This window comes from Pelecanus crispus, chromosome 19 (genome assembly GCF_030463565.1).
Source record: "Pelecanus crispus isolate bPelCri1 chromosome 19, bPelCri1.pri, whole genome shotgun sequence".
In the NCBI taxonomy this organism is placed as follows: Eukaryota; Metazoa; Chordata; class Aves; order Pelecaniformes; family Pelecanidae; genus Pelecanus; species Pelecanus crispus.
Window position 1 is genome coordinate 8578703 of NC_134661.1, and position 27904 is coordinate 8606606.

The 27904-nt window shown below is 52.6% G+C and overlaps 5 protein-coding genes across 10 annotated transcripts; 2 read left to right on the forward strand and 3 right to left on the reverse strand.

Annotated features, from left to right (window-relative positions):
• The first annotated feature begins 300 nt into the window (after positions 1 to 300).
• SLC37A4 (solute carrier family 37 member 4) lies at positions 301 to 9279 on the forward strand. Of its 2 annotated transcripts, XM_075723134.1 has the most exons (9): positions 301 to 448; positions 576 to 808; positions 2126 to 2369; positions 3692 to 3850; positions 4244 to 4329; positions 5731 to 5844; positions 6142 to 6207; positions 7267 to 7405; positions 7696 to 9279. In XM_075723134.1, the coding sequence occupies exons 1-9, from the start codon at positions 301 to 303 to the stop codon at positions 7860 to 7862; spliced, it is 1356 nt and encodes a 451-aa protein (XP_075579249.1). In that variant the 3' UTR covers positions 7863 to 9279. The 2 variants fall into 2 exon arrangements, with proteins under 2 accessions (XP_075579249.1, XP_075579250.1); XM_075723135.1 differs by lacking the exon at positions 6142 to 6207.
• Positions 9280 to 9327: 48 nt separating this feature from the next.
• TRAPPC4 (trafficking protein particle complex subunit 4) lies at positions 9328 to 11075 on the reverse strand. Of its 5 annotated transcripts, none has more exons than XM_075723139.1 (5): positions 10901 to 11075; positions 10779 to 10821; positions 10458 to 10564; positions 10237 to 10363; positions 9328 to 9803 (listed from the first exon to the last, which is right to left on the reverse strand). In XM_075723139.1, the coding sequence occupies exons 1-5, from the start codon at positions 11073 to 11075 to the stop codon at positions 9725 to 9727; spliced, it is 531 nt and encodes a 176-aa protein (XP_075579254.1). In that variant the 3' UTR covers positions 9328 to 9724. The 5 variants fall into 5 exon arrangements, with proteins under 5 accessions (XP_075579254.1, XP_075579255.1, XP_075579252.1 ...); XM_075723140.1 differs by having other exon boundaries at positions 10458 to 10506; positions 10754 to 10821; XM_075723137.1 differs by having other exon boundaries at positions 10458 to 10561; positions 10647 to 10821.
• A 59-nt stretch (positions 11076 to 11134) lies between these two features.
• Positions 11135 to 13142, forward strand: RPS25 (ribosomal protein S25). Its single transcript, XM_075723333.1, has 5 exons — positions 11135 to 11216; positions 11367 to 11462; positions 11984 to 12167; positions 12566 to 12664; positions 13076 to 13142. Exons 1-4 carry the CDS (start codon positions 11214 to 11216, stop codon positions 12658 to 12660), a joined length of 378 nt encoding a protein of 125 aa, XP_075579448.1. The 5' UTR covers positions 11135 to 11213; the 3' UTR covers positions 12661 to 12664; positions 13076 to 13142.
• A 584-nt stretch (positions 13143 to 13726) lies between these two features.
• On the reverse strand, positions 13727 to 17326 carry CENATAC (centrosomal AT-AC splicing factor). Its single transcript, XM_075723136.1, has 9 exons — positions 17022 to 17326; positions 16785 to 16950; positions 16646 to 16708; positions 16427 to 16491; positions 15888 to 15993; positions 15501 to 15531; positions 15015 to 15098; positions 14777 to 14909; positions 13727 to 14257 (listed from the first exon to the last, which is right to left on the reverse strand). Exons 1-9 carry the CDS (start codon positions 17324 to 17326, stop codon positions 14212 to 14214), a joined length of 999 nt encoding a protein of 332 aa, XP_075579251.1. The 3' UTR covers positions 13727 to 14211.
• Positions 17327 to 19258: 1932 nt separating this feature from the next.
• FOXR1 (forkhead box R1) lies at positions 19259 to 22135 on the reverse strand. The gene is made up of 5 exons (XM_075723391.1): positions 22015 to 22135; positions 20911 to 21125; positions 20324 to 20592; positions 19703 to 19935; positions 19259 to 19287 (listed from the first exon to the last, which is right to left on the reverse strand). Exons 1-5 carry the CDS (start codon positions 22133 to 22135, stop codon positions 19259 to 19261), a joined length of 867 nt encoding a protein of 288 aa, XP_075579506.1.
• Between the last annotated feature and the right edge of the window lie 5769 nt (positions 22136 to 27904).

The window sequence follows — 27904 nt, forward strand, 5'->3', positions numbered from 1 at the left end:
CTGACGTTCTCTTAAAAACGCTTCGCTTTGTTTGCCGCGGGGGCGGACCGGGGCGGCGGGGCCGCGGCGGCGCGGGGGGGGCCGCGGGGCGGGCGGGGCGCGGCGGCCAATGGGAGCGGCGGGGCGGGACTTCCGGCGGGGCGGGGCGGGGAGGAGCCGGGGCTGCGGCAGGAGCCGGTGGTGCTCGCCGGTCCCTCCGCCCGCGCCGTCCCCTCGCCCGCTCGCGGGGCCGGGCCCTCGGCCGTCCCGTCCCGTCCCGTCCCGTCCGGTCCCCGCCTGGCCGCGGAGGAGTGCGGCGGGATGGCGGCCGGCGGGTACGGGCGGTACCGGGCCGTGATCTTCGCGGCCATGTTCGTCGGGTACACGCTGTACTACTTCAACCGCAAAACATTCTCGTTCGTCATGCCCGCCGTCATGGCCGAGGTGCCGCTGGGGAAGGACGAGCTGGGTGAGTGCCGGTCCCCGGGACCCTCCCCGCCCCGGGTCCCCCCGCCGCCCTCGCTGCTGGCTCTAACGGGGGGGCAGGCCGCCGTGCCGCCTGGCTGAGGTGCGTCCCGGGCTCTGCCCCGCCGCAGGTCTCATCACCAGCAGCCAGTCCGCGGCGTACGCCATCAGCAAGTTCGTCAGCGGCGTCCTCTCCGACCAGATGAGCGCCCGCTGGCTCTTCTCCTCCGGCCTCCTGATGGTGGGCTTGGTCAACGTGGTCTTCTCCTGGAGCTCCACCGTCACGGCCTTCGCCGGGCTCTGGTTCCTCAACGGCTTGGCCCAGGGACTGGGCTGGCCGCCCTGTGGGAAGATACTGCGAAAAGTAAGCGTTTGCTAGGAAAGGCGAGGGGGAAACTTCGCGCGGCTCTTCTTCTAAGCTCTCCTGGCAGCAGATCTGAGCAGACCGCGTTGCAGGAATGCTTGCTCCGAATCCAGAGGAACTCGCACCTATTCCTGCTTCCTTCTAGCCAAGGAGGTCGAAAGCACGAGCTGTGCTTTCTTCTGCCTGCGGAGCAAGTTTCCGTGCACAAGGTTTTACTTATTCTGGCAAATGTTCAAAAAGTTTATTAGCCCTTGCATTTATGCACCCCGTTTCTAGCTCAGTTTGATAAGTAATGCCTCCCGGTAGCAGACCTTCTCCGCTGTAAGAGATGTCATTTGTCAGAATCTGGTGTTTTAAGCGTGCAGGCAGAGGTCTGCTTGTCTCTGCCGTTGTGGCGGTTTGGCTGCTGGGCAAGGAGCGATAAGCAGAATTCCATCTGCACGCTCAGGGAACTCAGGAATTGTAAATTGCAGGCTGTTCAGGTAGAAAACCAGGTAACATACGGAGGAACGGCGTGAGTCAAGCCTCTAAGCTGCCTGTATGTGGGTTTCATGACAGTCTAAATGGAACAGATCAATTTCTGCCTCAGGGCAGAAGAAAGGGAGGTCAGCTGTATGCTAACATCTCTTGAAAGATGTGAAATCCAGGAACGCACATACTCATGAGACGAGGGGAGACGAACAATGCATTGCCCTTCTGTGAGGCAGTCTAGCTGGCGAGAAAAGGACTGTCCGCGATGGTTGTGTGCACAGAAAGGAAGCTCCCGAATAATGGAAACAATACGCACAGTGTTTTCTGAAGGCGTTTGTGAATGTAGCACTCAGACATTTTCCCTGCCGACAACCGCCACCCAAGTGGTTCTGGCTCTGAGCGCACGTTGCCGCGCAGAGCCGGTCGTGCCTGATACTTAGTGCAAGAGGGAGTCCTAAAGTTACCCTGTGGCTCTCTGCGTGTCTGTTTGCGGTCCTGTGCCAGCAGACCTTTCCAGGAGAACGGTGTTCCTAGCGAGTATGCAGAACCGTGCGCTCTTAAATTTGCCTCTCCCAGCCCGTGTCTCGGTTTCACCATCTGTAAATGGAAATAACTCCGAGCTGGCTCGTGGTGTGAGCACCTGTCAAGCTCCTGCAGCTGATGCTTGCATAACGTTTGGGGTTCCCTGCGTGACTAAGGGAGCAAAGAGCAGGTACTCCCTTTACCTGCTTTTGTAGATCTGAGTCTGAATTGTCCCAAACCCGCAGCATGGGCCTTGACTGAGGGTTTTTAGGTGCAGCATCGCTTTTTCTCAGACCTCATGCCATTTTTCTTGTTGTTGCACAGTGGTTTGAGCCTTCCCAGTTTGGGACTTGGTGGGCAATCCTGTCTACAAGCATGAACTTGGCTGGAGGCTTAGGCCCCCTTGTCGCTGCTCTCGTGTCTCTGAACTACGATTGGCGCATGACTTTGTCCTTCTCTGGCTTCATCTGCGTGGTTGTCTCTTTTGTTTGCCTTGTCCTGATTAAAAACGAACCGTCGGATGTTGGGCTACCCAACATTGACCAAGGAGCCAAGAAAGGGAAGAAAGGTGAGCACGAGACTTCGCTGTAAGTGGGCAGCCGCGGGAGAAGGTGCGGTGCCTTCTGTCTGTGTTCTGGCACAAACGTGTCACTCTCGGTGTACCGAGACCTCCGTCCTTCCCACTTCCCAAAATCGCTGCTCGGCGGGATACGCGTGAGGGGTTGTTTTCGGCGGCTTTATTCTGGTAACTGTCAAGCTGCCATGTTGAAGTTATAAATCGTATAAACCAAGCCCCAGCGTAATTTTGTGGGAGGGGGATGGTGTATGGGCTTCTGAGACTGTCACAGCAAAGCGCAGCAGAGCAGAGGAAGAGCCTGACCGCCAATTAATTCTGTTCCTTGGCCTGCCAGCGACCCTGTGTGTATCGCTGAGACGCTCGTGGCTGGCTGTTCCATCTCCCTGTCTGTGTAATGTTTTCCTACTAACAGTGCCCTTGTTTTCTTGGGGCTTTATTTGCTTAGGCCATGCGCCGAGTCTCCTGGGGGGGTGGTACCGGCAAGAGAGAAAAAACGCAACAGCAGGGAATGCTTCCTTAAGCCTGACCTTCTTCTCCGTTTTGCCAGAGGACAGGCAGTTCTCCCCTCACCCCGCCGTGGGCTCTCTTGACCCCTGGCTTGCGGTGGACTCTGCTCAGTGTTTTCTGCCCTAACCTAGGACATCTAGTTAGTAAATGTTTGTTCAGACCACTGAGTGTGGTGCTCCTCCGAAAGCAGAACAGGTAGAGGGGAATTGCAACAGAGGTTTGCTGTAGGATTTTAAAGGCCAGTGGAAACTCAGCCTACCTTCTGCACTGTCCTGCGATGCCTGTGCTGCTAGACTTGACCTCTTTGTGTACAAAACCAATATTGCTTCCCCAGAGCGTTCTCTGGGGAAGGGAGGTTTGTAAGCGTTCTTGGACAACTGATGCAAAAATAAAGGTAGCACCTGAAAGTCAGCATCTTTGTTTGGGTCTGTGTTGTGGCTTTCACAGGCAGAGCTTAAAAGCATTAGCGCAAAATCTGGAGAAGCAGATCGTTTTTCTGACAACCTTTGTGAAGGGTTTATTGGCAAGCGCAATACAGAAAATTACTGGGGTTAGTGTTTTGATTATTCTTTTGAAATCTTTAACGAATGTGGAATAGATTGACAGAAAAGACTCTGAAATCACAGCAAGCCCAGAAAAAGGGGGAGGTAAAGCCATTCACTACCAGTAGCTATGAATAGCTCCCTCTGTAAGGACGTCCTTATGCATGAATCCTGCTTGCAGATGTGTCTGTAGTGCCGCTGAGTCAGTGTGGTTCGGTAGCTGTGCTCAAGCAGTAGTAACGTTCCTCCTGATCTTCCTTACAGGTTCCTCCAGCGACAATAGCACTTTGACAGAGCTGCTGCTTTCACCATACCTCTGGGTGCTCTCAACAGGCTACCTGGTCGTTTTTGGAGTGAAAACGTGCTGTACCGACTGGGGACAGCTCTTCCTGATCCAGGAGAGGGGACAGTCCGTGCTCGTGGGTAAGACGCAAAGCCGCATTTTTAATCTTTGTGGCTGCAGTTTGGGAGGTGTGGCAGAGAGCTCGACTGGGTACAGTGAAAGGACGCAGGCACCTCTATCCGAGGGACTTGTTTGCTTACCTCCTGCCTGTCCGTTTAGGTACACCTAGTTATTGGAATCACTCGCTGATGAAGTTACTGCATGCACCGAGTGCTGTCTTGTGCCAGGGCCCTCCTGGGACTGGCAAATGGGCATTCTGGTACAAGGATGAGCTTGGAGGGTCTTGTCCAGCAGAGACAACCCTAACCAGCTCGTGGTGAGCTGACGGCAGTTGAGCTTGGTCTAAAGCATGCAGCAGCTTTGCTGTTGTGACCGAACCTAATGGCCCGTTCTTTGCCTCACCTATGTTCTAGGTAGTTCCTACATGAGTGCCTTGGAGATTGGGGGTCTGGTGGGAAGCATTGCTGCTGGATACCTTTCTGACAGAGCGGTAGCAAGAGTAAGTAATCCGGACCTTCAGGTGTGCTGGGCCGTTGACACAGAGTCAATTTGAGCTGCTTCAGAATTTTTACGTTTGTTTTTGGCTTCCTTCATGGGTGCTTAAAGATTTTTTTTTTTTTTTTTTTTTATTCCCCCCCACACACACACACTCTAATGCCTGCACCAGTAGTGGAGCGGAATGCTCCCCTTGTTTATGGTGCTCTGGAGATTCAGGATACCCAGAAAGCAGAGGTAGGGAGCTGCTGCCTCACGCTAGAAAACAGCCACTCTCAGTACCATGTTTCTTTCTTCTGTCTTCCCAAGCTGTTCTTTTGGATGCGGTTCTGTGTCTAAACTACCCTGCTTTGAAATGGGACTTTTGAAAATCAGACCATTCTTGATTAACCCGCTTCTTTCCCTTCATGTGGAGGTAGGCTGGGAGGGACACGACCCGTCTCGAGAGCTTAACTAAGGTGCTCAGGCAGAGTGGCCTTGCCACTGCGTGGTACAGCTGAGAAATAGGCCCGTACCCAGTTCTGCGTGCGTGAGGACAACTGCTGAACACCCTAGAAGGTGTTGGGAAATATCTGTGCCGATGTTAGGGATTGCGATAATGCCTGTCAGGTTTAAGATGTTTGATCTGTTTAATTTGTTGGCTTTACTGTGCTCTCCAGATTTCTGTGTTGAAAGAGATCTGGTTGTTGACAGTTGTCTTCTGGCTGAAAAAAAAAAACCCACATTACAATCCAGTGGTGGGATCTGAAGCCAAATTCAGGGTGGAAATAGGGCGCAGCTGGTAACAGAAGTGTCATTCATCACTAAGAGCTTCTTGTTTAGCACAGTTTGACTGCAGGCAGTCCTTAAACCAAACCAAGAAGTCTTGCTAAAAGGTATGCTTTTAATGCGCCATTCATGTTTCTGACTGGGCTGTGTGGACGGTGTTAGTTACCACAAGTATAAGATAGAATCATCGAATCGTTTAGGTTGGAAAAGACCTTTAAGATCATCCAGTCCAACCATTAACCTAACACTACCAAGTCCACCACTAAACCAATTAAGGGGAGAGTAATAATTTCATGTTTCCTGGCTTGTTGGCTGGATTATTTTTGAATGAAAGTAAAAACTAGGAATCATTAAGGTTGGAAAGGACCTCTAAGATCATCAGTCCAACCATCAACCCAACACCACCATGCCCACTAAACCATGTCCCAAAGTGCCGCGTCTGCCCGTTTTTTGAACGCTTCCAGGGATGGGGACTCCACCGCCTCTCTGCGCAGCCTGTTCTAATGTTTGACTGCCCTTTCCGTGAAGAAATTTTTCCTAATATCCAATCTAAACCTCCCCTGATGCAGCTTGAGGCCATAAAGATGAAAGGAGTCCTTCCAGTTTCTGACCCACAGTTTTCCTTCCTGGGTTACAGGTGGGTCTGTCAAGCTATGGGAATCCTCGGCACGCGTTGCTGCTTTCCATGATGGCTGGGATGTGTGTGTCCATGTTTCTCTTCCGCGTGACAGTCACAGGCGATTCTCCCAAGGTAATCCGTGCATGAACAGCTGACCTAAGTCGTAGGGATAGGCCTTTAACAGTGAGGAGTTTGATGACAGGGAGCGTGACTGTTCTCTTTACCCTTCTCAAGAACTGTAAATTTGTGTTTTCTTTGTTTGCGCTACAGAGAAGCAGGCTAACGTAGCCTGGTTTGGACTGCTTCTGCTGCCTAAGTTGGCTTGGGTAGCTTGCATTACCGGCTGTAGTGTAGACGTGACTTGCGTCTGCCCTAACGATTGCTAAATAAATGAAACCTCTTTTCTCCTTTCCCTTTTTTCTTCTTCAGGAAAGTCACTTCTGGACTGTAGCCTTGCAACCTCTAGCTGATCTTACAGGCCTAAAAGAACATGAGGTTTCTGCCTTGCATTTTTTTCTCCCTCTGCCTGTTTCTGCTTTCGCTGATCTGCCTTCTTCCTATCCTGGGAGGTTGGTTAGCGCTCCAGAACTTAGAACCAGGGCATTGAGAAGATTACTGTAAGTTTTGTGAAAGAAACCTTTTCTTGTAATCATGTGATCGCACTAACTGACTTTAAAAGTCTGAATATAAAATTTTTAAGTTCTTACACAGAAGGTTCTGCGGACGCTTGTTCATCAGGTAAAATCCAGCCAGCTAAGGGGTCTTGCGAGTGAGGTCAGGAGGAATGATTCTGTTCCTGCAGGTGCCTTCCTGCTTAACTTTGGCAAGTGTTTTCCTAACTCTCTGGTTTTGTTTCCCATCTGGAAAATAAGACGGCACTTACTTCCTTCTGGGCATCTTCAGATGGTGTTTAGAGTTCAAAAAGCGTGCTGTAGTCGTGAGATGGCCAAGTTACTTATCCTTTGTTGTCGTTTTGCAAGTGACTGATAATTCTAAGCCGGATAGTTTTCTTAGAGCGTAAGCTAAAGCCGAAGTTCAGACCGTTGGGGTCTTTTGGTTTTGTTTCTATGTTTGTTTAGTAACATAGAGGTTATCAGATAGTGGCTACTCATAAATAAAGATGCTCTGATCAGTCGCTTGCATCTAAAATGAGAAGCTTTTAGTTGGTGTCTCCTGGATCATTTTTAAAAGCGACTCGATTCACAGCTCTCTCCTGTGATTTCACGGGCTTGTTGCCCATCTCTCTTTAATGTTCTCCTTCTTTCTCGCAAAACAGCGTATAGCACGTGTACACAGTCTAGGGGGCAGAACCATAGGAGAGAGGAGAGGAGAGCACGTGCTGGCTGACAAGGTGGTGTGGTGGAGCTGGGCTGTGCGTATGTAGGGTCTGACACAGGCTTGAGCTCTTCTGTCTGCAGGCCAGGGAGCTGGTGTCAGCCCGAAAATGTCAAACCCCCCTTGTACCGTGCATAGGATCTGCGATTTGTCAGCAGCTGCTGATTGACAGTGGTAAGATGCACAGATCCTGTTTCTGATCTTAACTTGTTTTGACAGCTGTGGATCCTGACTCTGGGAGCTGTGTTCGGGTTCTCCTCGTACGGGCCAATCGCCCTGTTTGGGGTTATAGCCAACGAAAGTGCCCCTGCCAACCTGTGCGGCACCTCCCACGCCATAGTGGCCCTCATGGCCAATGGTGAGTAATGCCCGTTTCCCTGAAAACCAAACAAAGCCCGTGTGTGTTCTTGATGATGCGTGGTCTAGCCCCTGGGTGCCACGTTACTGATCGCGGGAAGTCACCTAAGAAGCAGAGATAACAGAGCTGGAAGCCTCAGGGATGCTTCCTGCTGTACCTGACAGGTTTTTGCCTTGTGCTTTAAGTTCAAATCAGGCCCAAGGAATTTTTATACAGGCAAAACCAAGTAGTGGCAGATAAAATTGAGACCCTCGAGCATTGCTAGTTTTCTGTTTGTTTTTTCTTTACAGTTGGGGGTTTTCTGGCTGGACTACCCTTCAGTACCATTGCCAAGCACTACAGCTGGGCCACAGCGTTCTGGGTAGCCGAGATCACCTGTATGGCTAGCACGGTGGCTTTCTTCTTACTGCGGAACATCCGCACCAAGATGGGCCGGATTCCCAGGAAGGCTGACTGAGGATAAGCTGCTTGGTGAAAAGGATGCTCCCATGCCGACGTGAATGATGCTCGGTTTTTTTGTCTAACTGACCCAGGAGCAAGTTTCCCTATTGCTGCAACCTAGATAAAAATGTCTCGATTTCTCGTCCACTGTCACGTGCCTGAGGGCACGAGGTTACTGCTACCGATCACTTTTTCCCTCGAGATGTGATAATTCAGCTAGTTTACATTTGCAATGATTTTACCGTACCTCCTTCTCACAGCACTGTTGGTGAAGCAAGCAGGCTTTGCGGCCTGAGCTTCTCCACTAAAAGTACTCTAAAATGACTGGCTTCAGGTGCCGTCACATTTAGTTTTGTCCTTACTGTTCATCCCGGCCATTAGCTGTCAACTCAGCCTCGTTGTTCAGGGGTGCTGAAGCGAGCCTTCGCCACGTTCGTTCATCCCCTCCAGCTGCTATAAGCGCAGCTGTCTCGGTTTCCTTAAGCGTGAGCTCCCAGCACGCTCTCGGCCGTGGAACAGTGACAGAGCAGTGAATGATGATCGTTCTAGTTCGGCCTCGTGGCCGATTTGAGAGCAGCGAGGCTTAAGCTTTACCCGGGATTAGCTGTTAGGAGCGAGGGTGGCGTTTTGCTCTGGGGAGGCAGAATGCCGATGCAGTGCTGCAGCAGGTCTCTCCGCAGCACTTAGAAATAGGCGCGTTTCCAAGAAATTCTTGGCACTTCAGGGTTTAGAGAAGCTCCTTCTGTTGAACTGATCCTGCCCGGTGCGATTTCTGTGTACAGTGTTAATGATTTGCAAGGGAAGCAGCTGCTGCCAAGTCAGCTTGTAGCGAGCGCTCTGCAAATCAGCCAGGAAAACTGACCTGGCAGCAGGTATTGCGACAGCAGCTACCGCTGGCCCGCAACTTCTGCAGCTGGGTTTTGTGAAAACTCGCATTTCGAGCATTGGCTTGTATTTTTTCAGTACAAGGTGCATAGTCTAGGATGTTTTCGGTCAAGAGCTGCATCTCTCATGGCTGCGCGCAGGGGCTTGGGCTACCTCTGAGGGTCAGCCTTAGCAGAGCCACTGCTGACAGCCAGCAGCCTTGAGCAGTCAGGCCCAGCACTCTTTGCAATAAGTAGGCTCAGGTTTTTAACTGGGATTTTGTTGAATATTCTTGGTTTTCCCTGAAAGGCTTTACTGCTCTAGGGTCCTGGAAGAGGCAAGTTCAACTCGTGAAGAACCCGCACACAGGTACTTTGCTGAACAGCTTGGTTGCAAGAGCAGGTAGCCAGCCTTAATTAAAATAATGGAAGGGAATTACATTTTGTACTTAATTGTATGATCTTCTACTATCTGTGAAATAAAAACAGAGCAGTGTCACAAGGGCTCTGGTTGTCTTACGAAGAACGGGGCAAGCAGAACCACCCAAACCCGCTTATCCTCTTGAGGTGCTACCGGGGCGAATTTACCCTGCCAACAGAAAACAAACAGCCATCCGCCTCTGGAAGGAACGTTTATTACTTCTACACAGAAACCCTCTGCAAAACAGTAAGTTAGAGCTATACAGGAAAAATACATATGTACAATCATGAAAGGAAGGAAAACAATCGACTGCGGTAAGGCCACGGACCCGCACCTTATCTTTCTTTGCTTGGGGGCAGTGGAGCCGCAACAGCGGAATAAGCCTCGGTGGCCCAATGTAAACAGTAGTAACGAGTCTGTTTAAGGTAAATTTCACAACAAAGGGGATAGAGCGGTATCTTGGGAGATAACGAAGGATGTTTCAGGGACACGAGGTCTCTGCTGTGGAAGAGAGAGCTCCGGGAGATGCCAGCCGGGGAAGACAGAGGCCCTGCTCTTCAGAGAAGGGGGTCAGTGCAACAGGCGAGGCCTTCTCTACGATCCAGGTCCGAAGGGTCCAGCTTTCTCTGCCACCTCCAGAGCAAGTTTCAAGTTCTGATCAAACAACTCGCACCTGAAACAGTCAGAAAAGCAGAAGGGGATGACTTTACCTATGGAACAGGCCAATGAAGACAGGATCTCTACATCCTTTGGCTCTGCATCCTTCAAGGAGAGATTCCGTAAGTCACGAGACGGCAACCCTGAGTGCTGTCAAACTCTGGCTTGGCCATTAAGTACGAGTAAAGCTTCTTGCATGGGCTCTGGGGTTACCTTAGGACAGGGGGGATTGTACCTAGAAAAGCGCGTCCCACTTACCCAGCAGAGCAGCGCTGGAACAAGCACAGGTCAGCATCCCGTCCCTGCAGCAGTGTGCTGGGTCTTCCCCCTTCCCTCAACCTCTGGGTCTGCTTTGCTACTTAACTTAAGAGCTGTTGGCATTTATTACTGCACAGGCAGAAAGCGACAGGGGGTTGCAGCTGCGTTGTTAAAAGTGGGCTTTTCCTTACCTGATTGGCATCTCCAGGGAGTAGAAGGGATTCTTCAGAGCAAAGTCAGAGTAAATCTCATAGATTTTGCGGAGAAGGGCGTCTATCCCTGCCTGCCTCGGGTCAGCGAGAACCACAAATTTGATCCCTGGAGCCACAATGACAGAAGCGCGAGGAAGGCTGAGCTCCGCGGCAGCCCTGGCAAAGCAGCGCAGTGCCAAGTGCCTGGGGCCAGACGGTACCTGTCAGCGTCTGGAAGCAGTGCAGCTTGAAGGTGTCTGTCTCCAGCATCTCGATCCCGGAGCTTCCGACTTCGGGGGACAGCTGTGACCCGATGGCGAAGAGCCTGTGGGGAGATGGCCCTCAGCACCCCCCGCCAGCCCCGCCCACGCCACCCCCGTCCTGTCCCGTCCCGTCCCGGCTCGGCTCACGAGTGGAACATGGAGGCCAGCATGAGCTTCTCGTTGGAGGAGAGGCGGTGGCGGCCGAAGCGGATGGACACCGGGTAGTTGGCGGGGTTGCTCAGGAACTCCATCACGTCCTTTCCGTCCGCCGTGAAGCGCCCGTTGACCTCGGCGCCGTTGATGGCCAGCACGGCGTGGCCCACTGCGGGGACAGCGCGGCGTCAGTCGGTCGGTCGGTCGGTCGGTCAGCCCGGCCCGGCCCTCCCCGGCCGCCGCCGCACCGCGGATGCCGTCGCGCTGTCCGAAGGCGACGACGACGCGCTCATCGTGCGGGCGCAGGACGAGGTCGAGCGGGAAGCTGAACGTCTTCTCGGTGTCGGCGCGGGGCGCGTAGTGGTCCAGCTGGTAGATGAGGCCGCCCGCCTTGTTCACCACGTAGACGCTGAAGATCGCCATGACACCGCCCGCCCTGCCCCGGAAGTGGCGTGACGCCGTGCCCCGGAAGCCGCCCCAAGGCCACGGGGCTTCCCTGCGCCTCGCGCCAGGCACTTCCTTTCTCGGCCGACATCTTGGGAGAGCAGCAGCCGCCGCAGCATGGTGAGAGCCGGGGCGGGCGGCGGGGCTGAGGGGCGCGGCGGGGGCCGAGGGGAGCCCTGAGGGCGGGCGGGGGAGAGGCCGGGGCCCGTGGGGGTGGGGACGGACCGTCCGTGCTGCTGACCGTCCCATCCTTCTCCCGCACCCTCGCAGCCGCCCAAAGACGACAAGAAGAAGAAGGACGCGGGCAAGTCCGCCAAAAAGGACAAGGACCCGGTCAACAAGTCCGGCGGTAAAGCCAAGAAGAAGGTAGGAGCCGGCGGGGCTTGCGCCGCGCCTGCCGAGGCGGCCTCGCTGGGGGGGGGACAGGCCCCGAGGGGCAGCCGCGGCCCTCCCGGAGCCTGCTTGAAACCCCGGGGCGGGCAGCCGGGCTTACACACCGAGCACAGCGAAGGGGCGCGGGAGCCTGGTAGCTCGGAGCAGAGCGTTGGGGCTCCCCGGGCCTTCCACGCGTGCGGCGTGGCCAGACCTGCAGAGAGGGTGGCTGGGCGCTCCTGGCACTGTGGGGGCGTGGGTTCCATCACGTTATTAGAGGAGCGAACCGATTTTGTTAACTCTGGGTAACAAAAGGTTTTGCTCCTTTTTATTTGGATGTATTGTAGGTATTATCTGCAAAACGTACATTTACAAAGGCGACTTTGTGCATCTCCTTAGTCCTTTGATCTGGGATGTGAGATAGAGATGTTGTGGTGCAGGCATCCCAAAGCTCTGTCTTTTGTTATTGCTTAGAAAATGGCTCAGGGTTTTCTTTTTTTCCTCTCTTCAAGTAGAAGTGGTCCAAAGGGAAAGTGAGAGACAAGTTGAACAACCTTGTCCTGTTTGACAAGGCCACCTATGACAAACTGTGCAAAGAAGTGCCCAACTACAAGCTCATCACACCTGCGGTTGTCTCAGAGAGACTGAAAATTCGAGGCTCCCTGGCTAGGGCTGCCCTCCAGGAGCTGCTCAGCAAAGGTAAGCACTCAAAACTGTGGAAAAACAGAAGGCAGCTTGAATCGGATGTTTTCTTCTCTTTGCTCACCTAGAAGATTTCGTGCCGCATCCGAAACACGTAAATTGGCATGGTTTTGACACACCACTGCCTTAGCTTGCATTTCAAAAGTGCTCCAAAGTAAGGAGCGGTGGCTCCGCTGCATTCGGTGGCGTTGCTATACTAAGAAAGTGCTGCCAGAAGGCCGGTTTGTGACATAACCGCTGCCAAACCTGAACAGAAGCCTCGTATAAGCGTGTGTAGTATCGGGTGCTCTGGTATTTCCTATCACACATTCTCCAGTCTGCTGCTTTAGAAGGGAGCACAACGTCACCAGTGTCCTCCAGGATGCGCACACTCAAATAATTTCCTTTTTTTGTAGGTTTGATCAAACTGGTGTCCAAGCACCGAGCCCAAGTGATCTACACCAGAAACACGAAAGGTGGAGATGCGCCTGCCGCAGGGGAGGACGCGTAGGCAGGTGAGGCAGCAGGCTCTGTGAAGGAGCTGGTTTGCGCTCTGTCAGGGGCTAACAAATGGCTGCACGCCGCGTAATGGACAGCTCCCACGTTGCTTTGGACGGGCCGTTTCTCCAGACGTTCAGAGGACGTCGCTCGCGCTCCGAGCGACTTCCTGGGTGGCGCTACTGGAAAAGTCAGTTCTCCAGAATTAAAGAGTAGTTTGGGATTTTTGTCCTTGTTGCCTGTCGGACAGGGAAAGCCGTGTGTGCTCTCCTGTCTCTGTGGGCTGCAGTGTACGAGGGCACGTGTCCTCCCTGCTGTCGGAGGGTGCCGTGTCCGAGTGTTCTTGTTGGAGCAGAGCTTTCGGACAGTTTGCTTTGTGCTAGCTTGTTCTGAGCTGGTTGTCTGATTTGGGACTTCTTGCTTTGCAGGTTCTCCAGTGACCTCGTCAACAATGTGTCATATGTAGATGCACACAATAAAATTATTGAAATAATTTTTCTTGCTTTTTCAAGAATGTGTACGTTTCGTTATTGACGCATTATTGATAGTGGATTCTGGTACAGGTCACAGGTATCTCCCTCTAGCAGCGAGTTTTTGCATTTATACAGTGTTAGAAATGTACCGTGAACACGCTTTTGTATTGTGAAAAGGGAAGGATTGCATCACCGACAGCAGCCAGTGATGTTAAACCATATTCGGTTCTAGTAGAAGGGAAATTGAAGCCCATTTCTTGCATTGTAGATACGGAAGGTGCTGGTGGGATATTTTCGTTATTTATTTAACCTCCCTCTAAACAAGCTGTGCCCACAGATCTCCGTGTGTACAAGGCAGCAGCATCTGTCAGGTCCGTGCCTAGCGGGGAAGCATAGATAAGCCATTTTAAATAAGGCTATAAGTATTTTATTTAAATTAAAAAGAAGAACTGCCCACAGCAAAGATCTTTAAGGCCTCTTTTCTTCTACTGAGGAATAATTAGTCATCCTGTAGGCAAGGCAGACCAAGTGGAAGTAATATAAATTAAAATGAAAACATGAGGCCACATGTCATCTGTTGCCCCCAGAGCGGGCCCTGCACCTGGAATGAGTTTCAGTTGGTCTACTAACACAGGTTATTTTAAAAAAAAGAAAAGTTTATTTTTCAAAAATTTATTTCTTTAACAGGCCGTCGTGCTACACATCAGCATAGGACACTGGCAGCACGCGCTGCGTAAGGCAGGCTTTCTGATGATGAAGATACGGCATAGGCAGGAGACCTTCCCTGCTGGCAGGACCTGCCTTTGTGTACCTTAAGGCTCGAGAAATTGGTGCCCAGATACACGCTGCGTGTCTGTTACAGGGGGCTGGATCTGCTACGACACCCCCTGGCAGGGTAGCTTTCAGTAACAGAGCTCAACTCTGTATTACGCAGTGGTTGCCCTGCCTTCCAGGGGACTGAACACATCTAAACGTATATATTAAATAAGAGCGCTAAACTTGGCGGCGGCAGCAGCAGCACCAAAAAGCTGCAGCAACCTGCAGTCCACCTTTCCGCAACAGTCACAGCGTGACTTCTTCAGTGCTTCTCATCACCTTTTTTTCTTCTTTTCCCCCGATTCAGTTCTAAACTGATGCCTGAAAGAGAGGGCAGAAGTCAGAATGCAACAGCCTTTAGAAAGAGATAACGAACGCCGCCTCATCTAACAAGTAAGGTAGCACTATTCGTAGCGTTTTAGAATGGAAGCTCGCTCCGTTGGTTTTTTTTTTTTTTTCAGTTATCTCAGTGAGCTTGTAGCAGTCTCTTCAGCTAGCTGACAGGTTTCTAGCGTATTACAAGGCGCCAGGGGGATGAGCGTGTGGATATGCACCAGCACATGGGTCTGAAAGATGAGCCAAGCTCAACGAGGCAGACATCTTCGCGTGTGCGGCCGCAGCCGCCAGCGACCATGCTTCACCTCGCAAGTCACACATGTGCTGTTCCCGGGCAAGAGCGATGCTCTGCCCGAATTGTGCACTGCCTGGGGTAACTCGGTGGTGCGGTAAGACGTCTCCTTACGCTTGCTGCTACCACAAAGCCCGGTCTGTGAGTAGCCTGCGTGGAAGGAAGCCGCACACCCTCCCTTCAGCATCGGTCCATGCTGCCCTGAAGTTTACCTGGACTGCCACCTCCTGCCGTGATTCCAAACCCGCCCAAAGGAAGGGAGCCAACTGTCGCCTGTCTGAGAGGTATGGTCAAAGCTGGCACCAACGCGCTCCGCTGGGAGCTTTTTCAGCTTCTGCTTCTCTTCTAAAGAAAATGCTTCGTTAAGCAAAAGTTTTTCAAATAGCTCTTGATTCTTTAGTGTGGTAAAGTGAATGTAAGGTTAACTGCAATCTTATACAACCCACTCACTTTGTTTGAGAAATTCCTCGTACGAAGGTCCGATTTGTTGTTTACTTCCATCCTCTTCCTCTGTTAGCCACGGAGGTATTGCTCCTAGAGGTCACGGGGAAAACATATTTAGCCACTGAAGTTATCTTGAGCTTGAGATAGGGAGAAGCAGCCCCTCTGCCCCCTCTCCCCAGCTCACCCTGCCAAGTAAGCAGCAAAGGAAAAGTAAACTTTGGGCTTTGTTAAGAAAAAGAAGCTGGCTGGCCTTGGTTAAGGCCATGGCAGATCACACCCCAAACCATACAATCCACACAGCAGTAGCACAGAGTTTTCATAATACAGAAATGTTTTCCTCTCCTCTAGTATGTCAAATGTTAGCAAGAGTGAGCACCTCATGGTTGTGCTGTAACGGCTTCACAATTGCTTTCAGTTATCCCTGTTACATTTGCAAGCCAAGAGTTTTCAGTAGGGTAGCAACCAAATGAGGCACGAAGCAGGCGCGATTACCTGTGTGAACATTTCCTTTCCCTTCTGTTTCCTGTTAACAGAAACATAGAACACTAATGAGAAACTGATGCTTTTAAGAATGTCTCCACACAGAACGGTGTTACATGCGCTCCCTTCCAGTATCGAGTTCTGTTACAAAAAGACACGGAGGAAGGCTCTTCTCTGCTTTCTTGAACGAGTGCTTGGGTTTTCTGTGCACATTAAAGAACATTTGCTTAATGAAGCACAAGTTAACGCTGGATGACTGAAACTCTCAGCTAGCTGGTTGTCTGAATTGGCAAAGCTGCCTTTTTCAGTGACGGAGGTTGCAACCCCTTGTTTTGTGACAAGTGCTGTATGTAACTTGCAGTTACTTAAGTCAGGCTCGTTAGTGATTCCCCCCCCTACCTGGTGGCCAATGAAGGTCAAAGCCTGGCCTGGTTCCATCCAGTTTAAGTCGGGTCCTGTCTGCATCCCGCTCAGGCCGGGCTGCTCTGTATCCTGAGAGGAGTCCCTGGAATACGGGAGCCAAGAGGCAGTCTGAGAGGTGAGTGGCTGTCGAAGCCGGGCAGGCAACGACTGACCAGAGTTTTCTAGAGCAGGATTTGTATTTGTGTTTGGAGAGCTTTGTGGTACAAAGGAAAAGGAGAAATGTTCTCGGGGCACGACAGTGTTAAACGCTTGTATGTTACCGCTGTGCTTGCTCTTCATGGCACTTAGTGCCTGCCTGTGAATGCGTGGACGGGAGAGCAATCTTTCTGTGGATATGGCGCTTACTATAGTCTAGATCATAAAAGTTTGAACTGAAGGATCTGAATAAATGCAAGATCCTGGCGATGACAGCGTCCGCTCTGGCAGCAGCAAGCGAGAAAGGCGGCTGCTGTGGCGCGGTCCGGCCTTTCGAGCGGGGTACGGGTTAGCAGCGATTTAAGGAAAACGGTTCTCACCTTCCGGGTCCTGCCGGGGGGCTGCAGACAGAGGGTCCTGGGCCAAGCTGTGGCTCTGTTTGCAGCTGAGTGCGATTGAGGAAAAAGGAACAGTATTCCTGGTAGTGAGCAGAGCCCTCCCCCCAACCCGCCCCGAGGGTGCCCGGTGCTGGCGGGGGCGCGTGGCCCGGTCCCCGGTCCCCGCCGGGGCGCAGCCAGGGCAGGATACGGCTCACCGACCTGGAGGGCGGCCTGCACCGTCTCCCGCTGCCTGCGCTCGGCTTCCCGGATGCCGGCCGCCATCTGCGGGGGGGGAGAGCGGGTGAGGCCGGCGGCCGGGGCCGGGGCGGCGGGGCCGGGGCGGCGGGGCCGGGGTTACCTGGCGGATGCGCTCCTCCTCCCGCCGCTGGTGCGCGGCCAGCGCCCGCTCCAGCGCCCGGGCGAAGCGATCGTACTCCTCGGCCGGCACCAGGAACCGCTCCCGCAGCGCCGCCTCCGCCCGGTTCTCCCGCCAGAACCGCGCCGTCTCCCGGCGGTGCTCGGGCCTGCGGGACACCGCTCAGCACCGCCGCGGCCCCGCCGCCCGCCTCACCCGCCCGCCCGCCGCCCGCCTCACCCGGCCAGGTGCTGGAGCAGGCCGGCCTGCGGCAGCGCCATCCCGCCGCGCCGCCCGTCCCGCCGCACGCCGCGCCCGCAGCACAGGCACCAGACGCGCCGGTCGTGCTCCGCCGGGTCGTAGGGCCGCACCGCCCCGCCGCCCTCCCCGTCCCCCGCCGCCGCCGCCGCCGCCCGGGCCGCCGCCACCTCCTCCTGCAGCCGGCCCAGCGCCTCCCGCAGCCGCCGCCGGTGCGCGGTGCTGTACAGGTGCCGGCGGCCGGAGAAGGAGGAGCGGCGGCACAGGCCGCAGTAGTGCACCGCCATGGCGGCCCGGCGCGGCCCCGCAGGGCGCAGGCGCGGCGGGCGGACACCGGCCCCGCCCGGCCCGGCCCGGCCCGGCCCGCCGGCCCCGCTCCGGTGCAGGGGGTGCTCGGGAGCCGCCCCGCCCAGCCTCGGCGCTCCTGAGCGGCAAACCGGGCAGAGCGCAGGCTCGGCGGAGCTTTTGGTGTGCGGTCCCGGCGGCGGCCGAGTCCCGCTGCAGGATGCTCAGGCCCGAGGGTGGCGGGAAAGCCTCTGCCTTTGCAGCAAGCTGCCATCTTGCTCGGTGCCCCGCCGCTTGATGCCAGGCGGGGACGTGCGGGGGGCACACGCCGTTCTGCCCTGGCCTGTCTGAAACTTTACTTGGTTTCAGACTTTTTTCAGTTGTTAACATGAGGAGCGCTCGCTGGAGGCACGCCATAGGCCCCTGAAGCGCGCTGACCTCCCACCTAGCTGCCTTTTGCCTCTGGTAGCGTAGGTCTGACGCCTTTGCTTTCCTGCCCATCCACAGCCCTCCCAAAATCTTCAGTGGTGGCTTGGGTTTGTTTTTTGTTTGGCTTGTTTTGATTTTGGGGTTTTTTTTCACGTTTAGTAAGAGCAGAGGATGCTCTTGGCCTAGTCTGGCGTGATCGAAGGAGAGCATCTGAACTGCAGCATGGAGGTTATCTCAGTGCTGCCATGCAGTGCAGCCAGGCCTTCCAAAGAGCGTTCACCTTAAATCGGGTCCTGCTCAGACAGCCTGCGCTGTCACGCGTGGGACTGACAGCCACCCGTCTCTCTCCCACTTTGGCAATCGCTCAGGTGACATTAGCACCCAGCCGTGCAGACCCGTGGTTTGCACGCTACTCAGGGACACTACCGTCCTAGCCATGTGCGTTGAGATGCGATCAAATAATTTTTAACGTGTCTGTTGCTTTACACTCTCGTGAGTACGTGGGTAAAAGGGTACACCCAGCCTGCCCTGTCGAGAGGGATCGGATGGGCCGGCATCCTCTCCCTGTGGCTCAGGTCTAGGATACAACCCAGCAGTGAACTCCTAGAACGTGCACCGTGACTGTGTGCTGTTTGTCCCCCGTCGACAGGACGCCCCGGCTCCTGCTGCACGTGGGACTGATAATGGACGTAACCAGACCGATCATGCTTCTACTCAAGCAACTGCCACAGCAGCCAGGAAGAAGGTATGAAAAATCTACTCTTCTTGAATGCTAGACCCCTGCTACCTGGCTGAATTTTGGCTCAGGGATGTGATTTTCCTGCCTCTTCCTGGAGAAGCAAGTAAGTCAACAACACCACAGCAAGCTCTCATTGTGGTTTTTTTTTTTTCCTTTGTTGCATCCTTGCCTCTCCAAGATAACTCTCTCCCTCCTCACACTCTGCAGCAGTCGCTGATTTCTGCTAAGTGAGCATTGCAGAAATTCCAAGCACCTTCCCCAGCAGTTATGTGGATCCTTGCCTGCTGGTTTTACAGCTGGGCGGGCAAGTGCAACAGCTTGGAATTACGTCTATGCAGTAGGGCTCCTCTCGCTTAGCCAGCTAATGCGTTCTCTGCTCAGCCCCTGACCTGTGGGCTGAGACCCTTTGTTGGGGAACAGATCAACCTTCTCCTGCAGCTTCAACCTCTGCGCCGCAAGAACATTGCAAAAGGCAACAGCTTGCATGGAGGACTTTGTGTTAAAGTCGTAGCAGGTGCCACATGTCAAAATGCCCCTGCAACTTGAGATGTGTGCATCTGGAGCAAAAACTTGCCTTACTGAAGGAAATGAGATTGGTCATCTTTCTCCCCTCCCTCCTCCCCCCTTCTAAATTTGAGTCCTTATGTCACAATGCTCATAATTTCCACACACTGTTCTTGGGAAGCTACCTGTGGCAGCACCTGAGAAAACTAGCTTGGTTTCAAAACACATGGTACATGTTTCAGAAGCAGGGAGATGGGAGGAATCATAGGCCGAACAGAGATCTCATGAGATCTGCAAAAGATACAAAGAGAGAAAGTTATGATAGTTACTTGGACGAGAATGACTGCTCGGGCACTGATGCTACAGCCTCAGTTCTTATCCATGTTAAACTGATAGGTATTGTATTGCTGAGCAACGCGATGCTGAGATGAAGGCTCTGTGTTTTAATGTAGCCTGGTTTGTTTCTCTCACTGCATTGGTTTTGTTAACGAAGGCTTCTTGGCCGGCCTGGTGACCAAGTCCCGCTTGCGGGGGGTATCGCTACAGGGATCTCTGAGTGTCTGGTATCATCTCCTAGACGTAGCGTCCGGCAGCGCTGGTGACTGCGTGCTGCCTTGGGTGCCCGCTTGTATCTCTCCCACTATGGGAATCTGGTAAAGTCTGACTCACTCTGCATTTTGTGGGGCTCCTGCCCCCTGAAACGTACCCGGTTTGCGCATGCTTTGGCGCACCAAGTCGAGAGCCTCTTTGGGCAGAGCCTGTGCTTCTTCCTGAAACTTTCTGCGTCCCTCTGGAGTCAGTTTCCACAGGCAGGACCTGCGGTTTCCCTCGCCGCATACGAAGCCGGTGGTTTTCTCAAAGCAGCTGCTGAAGCACAGGTTGTGTCTGATCGTGTTTTTCCAGCCCTCTGGGGCTGTTTGAAAAAATGGGAAGTGCTGCCTGTGGAGAGAAAAGATTTGCCCTGAGCTGAAGCAGTTAGAGGCTGTGATAAATAACAGAATACCTCATATCCAAGCAAGGGAAGGAGGAGAGGGTCCTCCCTGACCCCTGTGGTGTAAGGATGGCTGGTGCAGCTGAGGGTAAGACCCTCTAAGGAGGGTAAGACAAAACTAAAATGCTGTCTCTTTTAAGACTCCTGGGTGTGGGTGTTGACAAAGAGGGGAAGCAGTTTTCCCAGCGGCGTCTTGGGCCGAAGGCAGATCTAAGACCAGAATGCAAGTCCTGGCTGCCACATCCCTGCTCCCCAGTAGAAGATCAGAGACTCCTGTACCCCTCGTCATCCCTCTTCCCCTCGTTCTGCACTAGGAGCTGGGAGAAGAGCGGGTACCGTGTGAACTGGTAGATCTGCTGTACGGTCAGACTGCCACTTGCGCTGTTGCACAGGGCGAGGGTGATGAGGATGCAGTAATTAAGGGGCGGACGGGGCCAGCCTCCCTTGATTTCGGTGCTTGTCTGCCTGGTGCACTTGAGCTTCACGCTCCGAGGTCTGAGGACTGCCAATTTCCAAGGCATTGGCATTGCTTTGAGTTCGGGAGTTTCCGCCATCTCCTGAGGAACTGGGATGTCCACACGTGAAGCATCTTCATCCTCAGTAAGCTTCAGAGAGGAAGGGAAAAAAAGGACGTGGATATATTAGCCCTGGGCGGAATGAGGGATGGGGATAAGCTGCTTTGTTCTAGGGGAGGGTGGATCTGGCAGGGCACGTATAGAAAGCTTATATACTTAAAATTTCAGCCTCCTTCCCTGCACTTTGTTCTCAGCCTGTTCGTCAGACGGGCTCCATGCATTGACTCACCCCTGCTGAAAGGGGAGGCAACCCCTCAGCGGAGCTGCTGAGCCAGCTCGTGTGTTCCTTGCGGGATCGTTAAGCACATACGATGCCTAGGACTGCCCAAGCGGTTCCCTTTTTTATACCTTTCCAGCCTCACTGGAGGATGACAGCACATCCTCCTCGGAGCAGTCCGGGTCGGAGTAGTCCCAGGATGTGTTCGGAGAGGAGGTTTCCGTGGCACCAGTGACTGAGGCCACCGGGCTGTCGGATCCAGACAGGTCTATGCCACAGCTCCCGGGGATAGGGCAGACCAGGCTGGGGTTTACCCACATCCACAGATGGGGCTGAACGCCAGGTTCTAAGGAGAAGGAGAAAAGTCACCCTACCTGAGGACTGTTTCTAGACCCTGCTGTCCAGAGGCAGCCTGGGGGAGCTCTAATGCAATGCAAATCCCAAGGCAAAGGTCCCCCCAGTTGCCTTCTCATCCCTCTAAATAGTGTTTTATTTCCTGTTTTGCGTAGAGCGTGCACGTCTGCGTGTTCTTGCACCGCTGCGGCCAGCTCGAACAATGGTGCTCAGCTCTGAAATTCTACTTTCTCTTTCCCCTGCAAAGCCAGCAGAATGTAAATGACTCCCTTCAGTCCTCCTCTCCCAAGTTTATCTGCGCAAAGGGTTGCATTTGGAGGGAAGTGTGTCTGCAGGCACAGCTATGTAATTATATCCTTGTCCTTGAGAGGCAAGCTTCAATTTTTTCTAAGTAAGCTTAGAAAAATTCCAGTCTGGACACAGATGTTCTGGCTGGCAAAAGAAAAGCCCCTTTCCCAGGCCATTCCCTGAACACACTGCCAGCCTCTGTAGGTAGTACCAGGTCCCAAACTTACCCCTGGCATCTGGCAGTACCCCCGGCAGCGAGCACCTGTGTGCCGGGGGGTCAGCTTGCCACTTCAGGATGCGATGGCGCGGGGTCTTGTCAGGACCTGGTAGACGCGGGGAGCCCAGAGACACTGCGGTGAGCTTACATTTTTTGCATTAGCCTCATTTTCTGTAAGCTGCATACTTACTTTCTACGTAATGGCAGACACTTCTAATTCGATCTGATCACATTTAAACATAAAGAAAATGGGCTTTTTGTTAACTTCTAGACTGGAACTTACTATTTTCCAGACTTGACAATTTTCACCTGGGTTTTGGAGACTGTAATCTTTTTTAAAGGAAGCCAAGTCAATCAGTCCCCCTGAGGGCCTTACCTTGCAGAAACTCTTCAGTAGTGATGGTGAGTTTGAGCTCCTCTGCCATATCTAGGTCCTCAAGGCCGTTTTTTAAATGCAGGCTTTCCCAAAATGGCTTGTTTTGAAAACTCAAGTACATTTTCTTTTTATGGCAAAGTAATCTCCGGGGGTGCCGAGCGCAGCAGGATCTCTGAGGGTGTCACAAAGAATCCTGCAATCTTGAAGTGCTCTGTGTGCCGGGAGAGTTGATTTCTTTTTTTTTTTTTTTTTTTTTTAAAAAAAAAAAAAGGATATCACACAGGTGGGTGAAAGGCTGGTCTCTGTTTCACACTTCTAAATACCTATTAAAGCCCCTTCCAGTGAGTAAATGGTCCATATTGGTGGAGTAAGCGAGCTGATTGAGAGTAAGAAAGGTGGCATCACGTAGGCTCTGTTTTCTGCCCATTTACTTTGCTAGAGCCTCGATAAATGAGCCATTCCTGTGTTCGCTAGGCTAACGTTTTATCTTTTTCCACTTCTGATAAAATCACAGTGTTACCTATGCTATGCAGTGGACTTCCCTGATCTGAGAACCTGATGTCTCTGGAAGCAGGACAGATCTCTGAGGGATGCACAGAGCGCTCGGGATGCATTTACAGGTACTCCCTCACCCTGCTTGCCTGCAAGTAGAGGGTTTTGAGACTGGCAACCGCTTTCGATCCGCCCAGACAAAACACCGAGGGGGTACCACAGTCGGGGGGAAAGGAGCCAGGATAAGCAGATACTGGGCGTGCTTTCACAGTGTGACCCTTAGAAAAGTTTTTGTGCAGCTTGAAGACGCAATCTAAGTTCTGCGCCTTCCTGAATGGCTTTTGTTTCTTCGACCATAACTTTCACACACGGCCCCTGCCTAATCTGTCCCAGGTATTACGAAGGAAGCGATGTGGTTTGTGCTGTTAAAGGGTGTAATGCATCCTCATCCTATTCACCCACTCACCATCGCTCTTCTGCTCAGGGGGCAGGGGAGGTGGGTGGCACTGGTGGAAATGGAGTAGCTACAAATCAAAATCCAAGCCTTGGCTGAGTACCAGCAGGCAATTACATTTCAGACTGACTACATATGTTGACCATTTTGTAGGAGGACGCAGGTTACGCTCGTAGCAGAGGAGTACATCAGGGACTTACTGCCAATCTGTAGCAGGGAGATGGACAGAAAGAGGCTGGTTTTGGCAATTGCTGGAAAAGATTGCGCCGTTACGTTAGCGTCACCATGCTGGGCTTCAAAGTGAATTCCGTGACCCTTGCACCAAAGGTTTGGCTTCGAGTTGTTTGTTTATTTCTGCGTGATGAAAGAAAAGGTTAAGATGCTTTTCCCAACTGTGGGCTTGCTCTGGTTTGGGCTGAATGTTCCTGCAGTGCTTGCTGTCACGATTCTGACCCTTTGCGTATTTGCATCCTTTGAGACGTGCTGTTGAAAAATAAGTCAAATGCCAAACCAAGCTTTTCTTGAAAAGGTAACTTTCAAAAGGCAGAGAAGGATCTCACGTGCTCAGTTTTGCCTCTTCAATAAAAGCAGGTATGATAGTTTGTACTGTATTAAGTTTTGCTTTGTTCTTGTTAGGCATTTCACAAATATTGAGCCAGTATGGCTTGGCTTTCGCTGCATGCAAAAGACTACAGTCGCATAGCTTTTTTGCCACTCTTGTGTGACAAAGTTCAGTCATTAGCTGAGACAACGTGCTCCCCGTCAGATTCCTCAGGTGTGAGCAGGACCTGCTCGGTTGGCTGCTTTCCTCAAAAAAGTCTGAGCGCGCCCCAATCAAAATCCTTTTCTCTTCCTGAAACTGGAGCCTGGTATTTGATTTGAGATGTGTTGTAAATGATCCAGCTACTATAGTTTAATAATTTACCACGTATCACTCGACCTGTCGCACCACAAAGTCGCTTTCCCCTTTCTGTCCAGAGTGAAACTCTCACATGGTGGTGTATGCATCAGCTGAGGCACGGTAATTCATTAAGCCTGTGATTATCTACGTGCAGCCTCAATTGATGCCTCACCTACCCACATCACCTTTGGTACTTCAACAATAAACTCACACAAGAGTGCTAGCCTGGATGCAGTTATGTTAATAATCTTAGAACCGCGTAAGTATTTTGGGGGGGTAAAAGAAATCCTGCGATAGCTAGACCTTGCATGCGGATCAAGTATCTTGACCTGCTTGCTCTTCAGCCAGGCGTGGCTTTTGAAAAGCAAGCGGGCTCCGATGTGAAAAAAGACAGAAGCATATTTGAGGATGGACTTCTCTGTGGGAAGGACGCCGTTCTCTGTGCCGCTTTCCAGGAGCCACCCTGGGAAGAGAGGCCTGGCAGAGCTGCTGGAAGATAACTGGGGTCTGTGGCTTGGCCACAAGAAGCTGTGTGAGCTGGCATTTTGTAGGGAGCGATTGAATTCACCTATAGCTGGTTCAGAGCCGGTGCCCCCCGAGTTAGGTGGGGGCTATCTGGCAAAAGCTACTACAGAGCAATGAAGGAGATGAGAAACAGCTGCAGACCTTCCAGGGACCTTCCAGCCAGCAGCAGCTGGCTGCAGCTGATGAGAGTTTCCTTTCTCCCTTCTTCCCCCAGGTTTCTGTGTCCTCAGAGAAGGCTGTGCTGCTCTGTGGAACCGGTAAGTAACACAAGAGAAGGGGAGGGGTAGGATATAGCATAATATTATATAGTGCTCCACCCAGAGAAGCCCTGAACAGTTGTACTTAGCCCCTCCTCAAAAAAAGATGTGCAAAGAGCTTGCTAATATTTCCTGCCTCTGCTGCAGGGATGGAAAGTGTTCCCCCATGTGGGAACATTTACTTCTTACTGGTAGAGATTTGAGGCGCTGCTATAATACAAACAGTTAAAGCGGGGAAATGAGCCCTGTGGTCTGCCCGGTCTGTGCAATGAAGCTAGCAAAACTGGGAGCAGAAGTGTTGTCTTCCAGCTTAAAGCCTGAGAATGTTTTAAATATATATGGCTGCAACGACGGACCTTTCCTTTAAGTTGAGGAAAAGGCTAAAAGGCCTTAATTTTGCCTTTGGTCAGTTGCTGAATCCCAATCCCATCGGTTTGTATACTGTGTGTTCTGGGTGAAAGCCTCATAACCCCTGAGCTCTGTCTGCTTTCCCAGGGGAGATGGATCTTGATCAGACTGATAGAGCCACTTTGTGGCAGATAAAATCTAAGACTGCCAGTTCCTTATGCGCTACGGTTTAACCGGAAGCTCACGCTTGTCTCCTAAAGCTGTCTCATTTTTTGGTCCCCCTCTAGCTTTAGAAGGTGAAACAGAAGAGAACCTGCTGACATGTGCAGAAGGTCAAAGTAGCCAGCATCTCTGTCTGCATCATGAATGGAACTGAAAATGTAGAGAGGTGACAAGCTGGAGGTGTCTCGGCTCAGGACGTCTGGATTCTTTCAAGGCCAGCTCTTTTCAGGTGAGTGTTACCTGCACGGAAGCCAACTGATTGGATAGTTTTATTGAAAAGCAGTCTTGCCTACTCCCACACACCCCGTAACCACAGAACTCCAGGGAAGCTTTGTAAGGATGTGGGTTGGGGGGCAAGTGCTGTTCTCTTTCCTTGCTGATTCTGATCTCCTGGTGTTTTGGATTAGGGATCATTTGCAAATCAAGAGAAAAGACATTTTGGATTCAAGGCGTAACTGCGAGTGTGCTCAGTTGCTTCTCAGGGTGTCTGACTTTTGCGTTGTCCATTTCTGCGTGAGCGTATAAGGTGTACGTAGATATCTTTGGCCAGGCTTATGGCTTCACGTGTGTGTGTGAACATGTGGCGCGAGGTCTTCTCGGCAAGCCAGAGAAACTAGATTTGTTCCTGTTTCTGAAAGATGTTGGACCTGAGCTCACTCTCTCCCTGAAAGATAGAGAGCTCTATAACTTGGCTTCCAACTCAGAGTTGTTATTCAAGTCTGGCTCGAATGGCTCCTGTATTCCACAGCCCCTGAAAGCTTTGAATTTGTACAGAGTGACATCTGTTTGTCCTTGGTGATAGGAAGGTATCATCTCTCGTCTTGGCTTTGCCCAGCTGATGGTGCTTGTATAGAAGCAGGCTCGGTGGGCTTGAGGGGGACTCTGGGCTCGCAAATACTGGTCATGCCAGTCAGCTGTGTTCTTTATATATTTCTGTGGTAGAACAGAGATTACTTTCCAATTAAGTAATTGGTACTTTTCCCCTTCTTCCTAGTACGGGGTGTACGGTAGGTGCCTGGCACGTCCTCGTGCAATGCCACTCCCGCTGTGTTGGCATTGCTTCGATTCCCTGTGCTGTGGCAAGTGGCTGATGCTGTGACTATAATATAGAAAGAGCTCCTGGGATTTGCATGGGCTGGGGTTAAAACCAGTTCTTTCTGTTAAAGAGAGGCAGTGGGGAAAGAACGGGCGGACAGGGAGGAGAGGGAATGCAAGGCAGAGAGGAGGCTGTGGACTGGTGAGAGTCGGTCGCTCCATCGGCACCGGACTGGGGGCTGTGTCAGGGTGCCTGGTTAGTCCTGTGGATGCCTGGCTACGTCTCCATCAGTACTGTAGGAAGATGCTGCTGCTGTTGTAGCTGTTCGTAGCCTCCTCAGGACGTGAGGACGCAACAGATGTACTTGATGAGTATCACAGCCTTTTTTATTAGCCGTATTCTATTCTCTCTGAACAGATATGCTATTTTTCTGGTGGGGGAAAGGCAGCCTCTTACCCCCCACGTCCTCAAATTCTGTGAAGTTGCAGTAAAAGAGCTGAACTCGGGTCTCTGCCCCTCCTCCCTGATTTTTAAAACCACTTCAAAGGTGAGCTGGCGGACGATTGAAGCGACCGGTTCTGCCGGGCTCGCCGCAACTCACCTTCCGTGCCGCTCCCCCGCGGAACAAAGCGCGGCACTTGGCTTTGATTTCCCCCTTTGAAAGCCGTAGGGGACAGAGTCTGAAACGCTCCGCAACTTTTTTGGCAACTCTGCTCTGGTACCTTCCTGAAGCGCCGGGTGGATCAGGACAGGGCTCCAGGGAGGAGACCTCGCTCACGGCTAAATTAGCTGTTGGTGCAGGCTGGCTGACGGGATGCTTCATCCCTCATCCCTCCTGGATGTCACAGCCGGCATCCCCCGGCTTTGCAGGGAGGGCAGAGTAACACGTGCGGCGAGGGGAGGAAGGAGCCGCAGGGCATCTCTGAGTCGGTGGCTTTGACCAATGCGTGCAGGGGTCCTGGAGCCCGGTCTGGGCTGCCCCTCGCCAGCAGTATGTGCCACCTCCCGGCTCAGCCCCTGCCCAAGGGAGGGGTCTGCCCTGTTCTCCATTTTGCACGCCTTCTGCCAAGAAGAGATGGCACGTGGTGGAGCGGAGCACATGCCGTCAGTCTCCTCCCAGGTGGGAAGCAGAAAAGAAAAGCAGTGAGTGCGTGTGCTGCAGCCAGTGCCCAAGGCACGCGGTCTGCTGCTGTTTCTGCAAGGGACGCTTCCTGTCACAAGTGCAGGGCTGGACGGAGGGGAGGGTAGGAGAGCAGGGCTTGTCTTCGTGATGTGAGTTTCCATACCCTGCTTCTGTGCCATCGGGGCTTGAGACGTTGGCAGAGCTTTAACGCATAAGGCTGTCACTTGCAAGCAGGCAGTAATGCAGGCTGTCCCTGCATCATGTGAGGGGGGTGAAGACCACCTAGTACTGAATCAACAACCCTACCTAAGTGTCCCAGAGCTCTCTTATCAAAATACAAACAGAGCTTGTCTCTGCTACGCTCACAAGATGACAAGATTGCAGCAGTGCAGCTGCACTGCCAGCACGTGCAGTATTTAGTGAGAAGAAGTGCAGGTCATGGCTGCGATGCTTGGAAACAGTGGGATACTGGCTCGGTGCAGAGAGCAGCGGTAATAAAGCAGTAGGAATTGGTCGTGTTGAAGGAAGTACC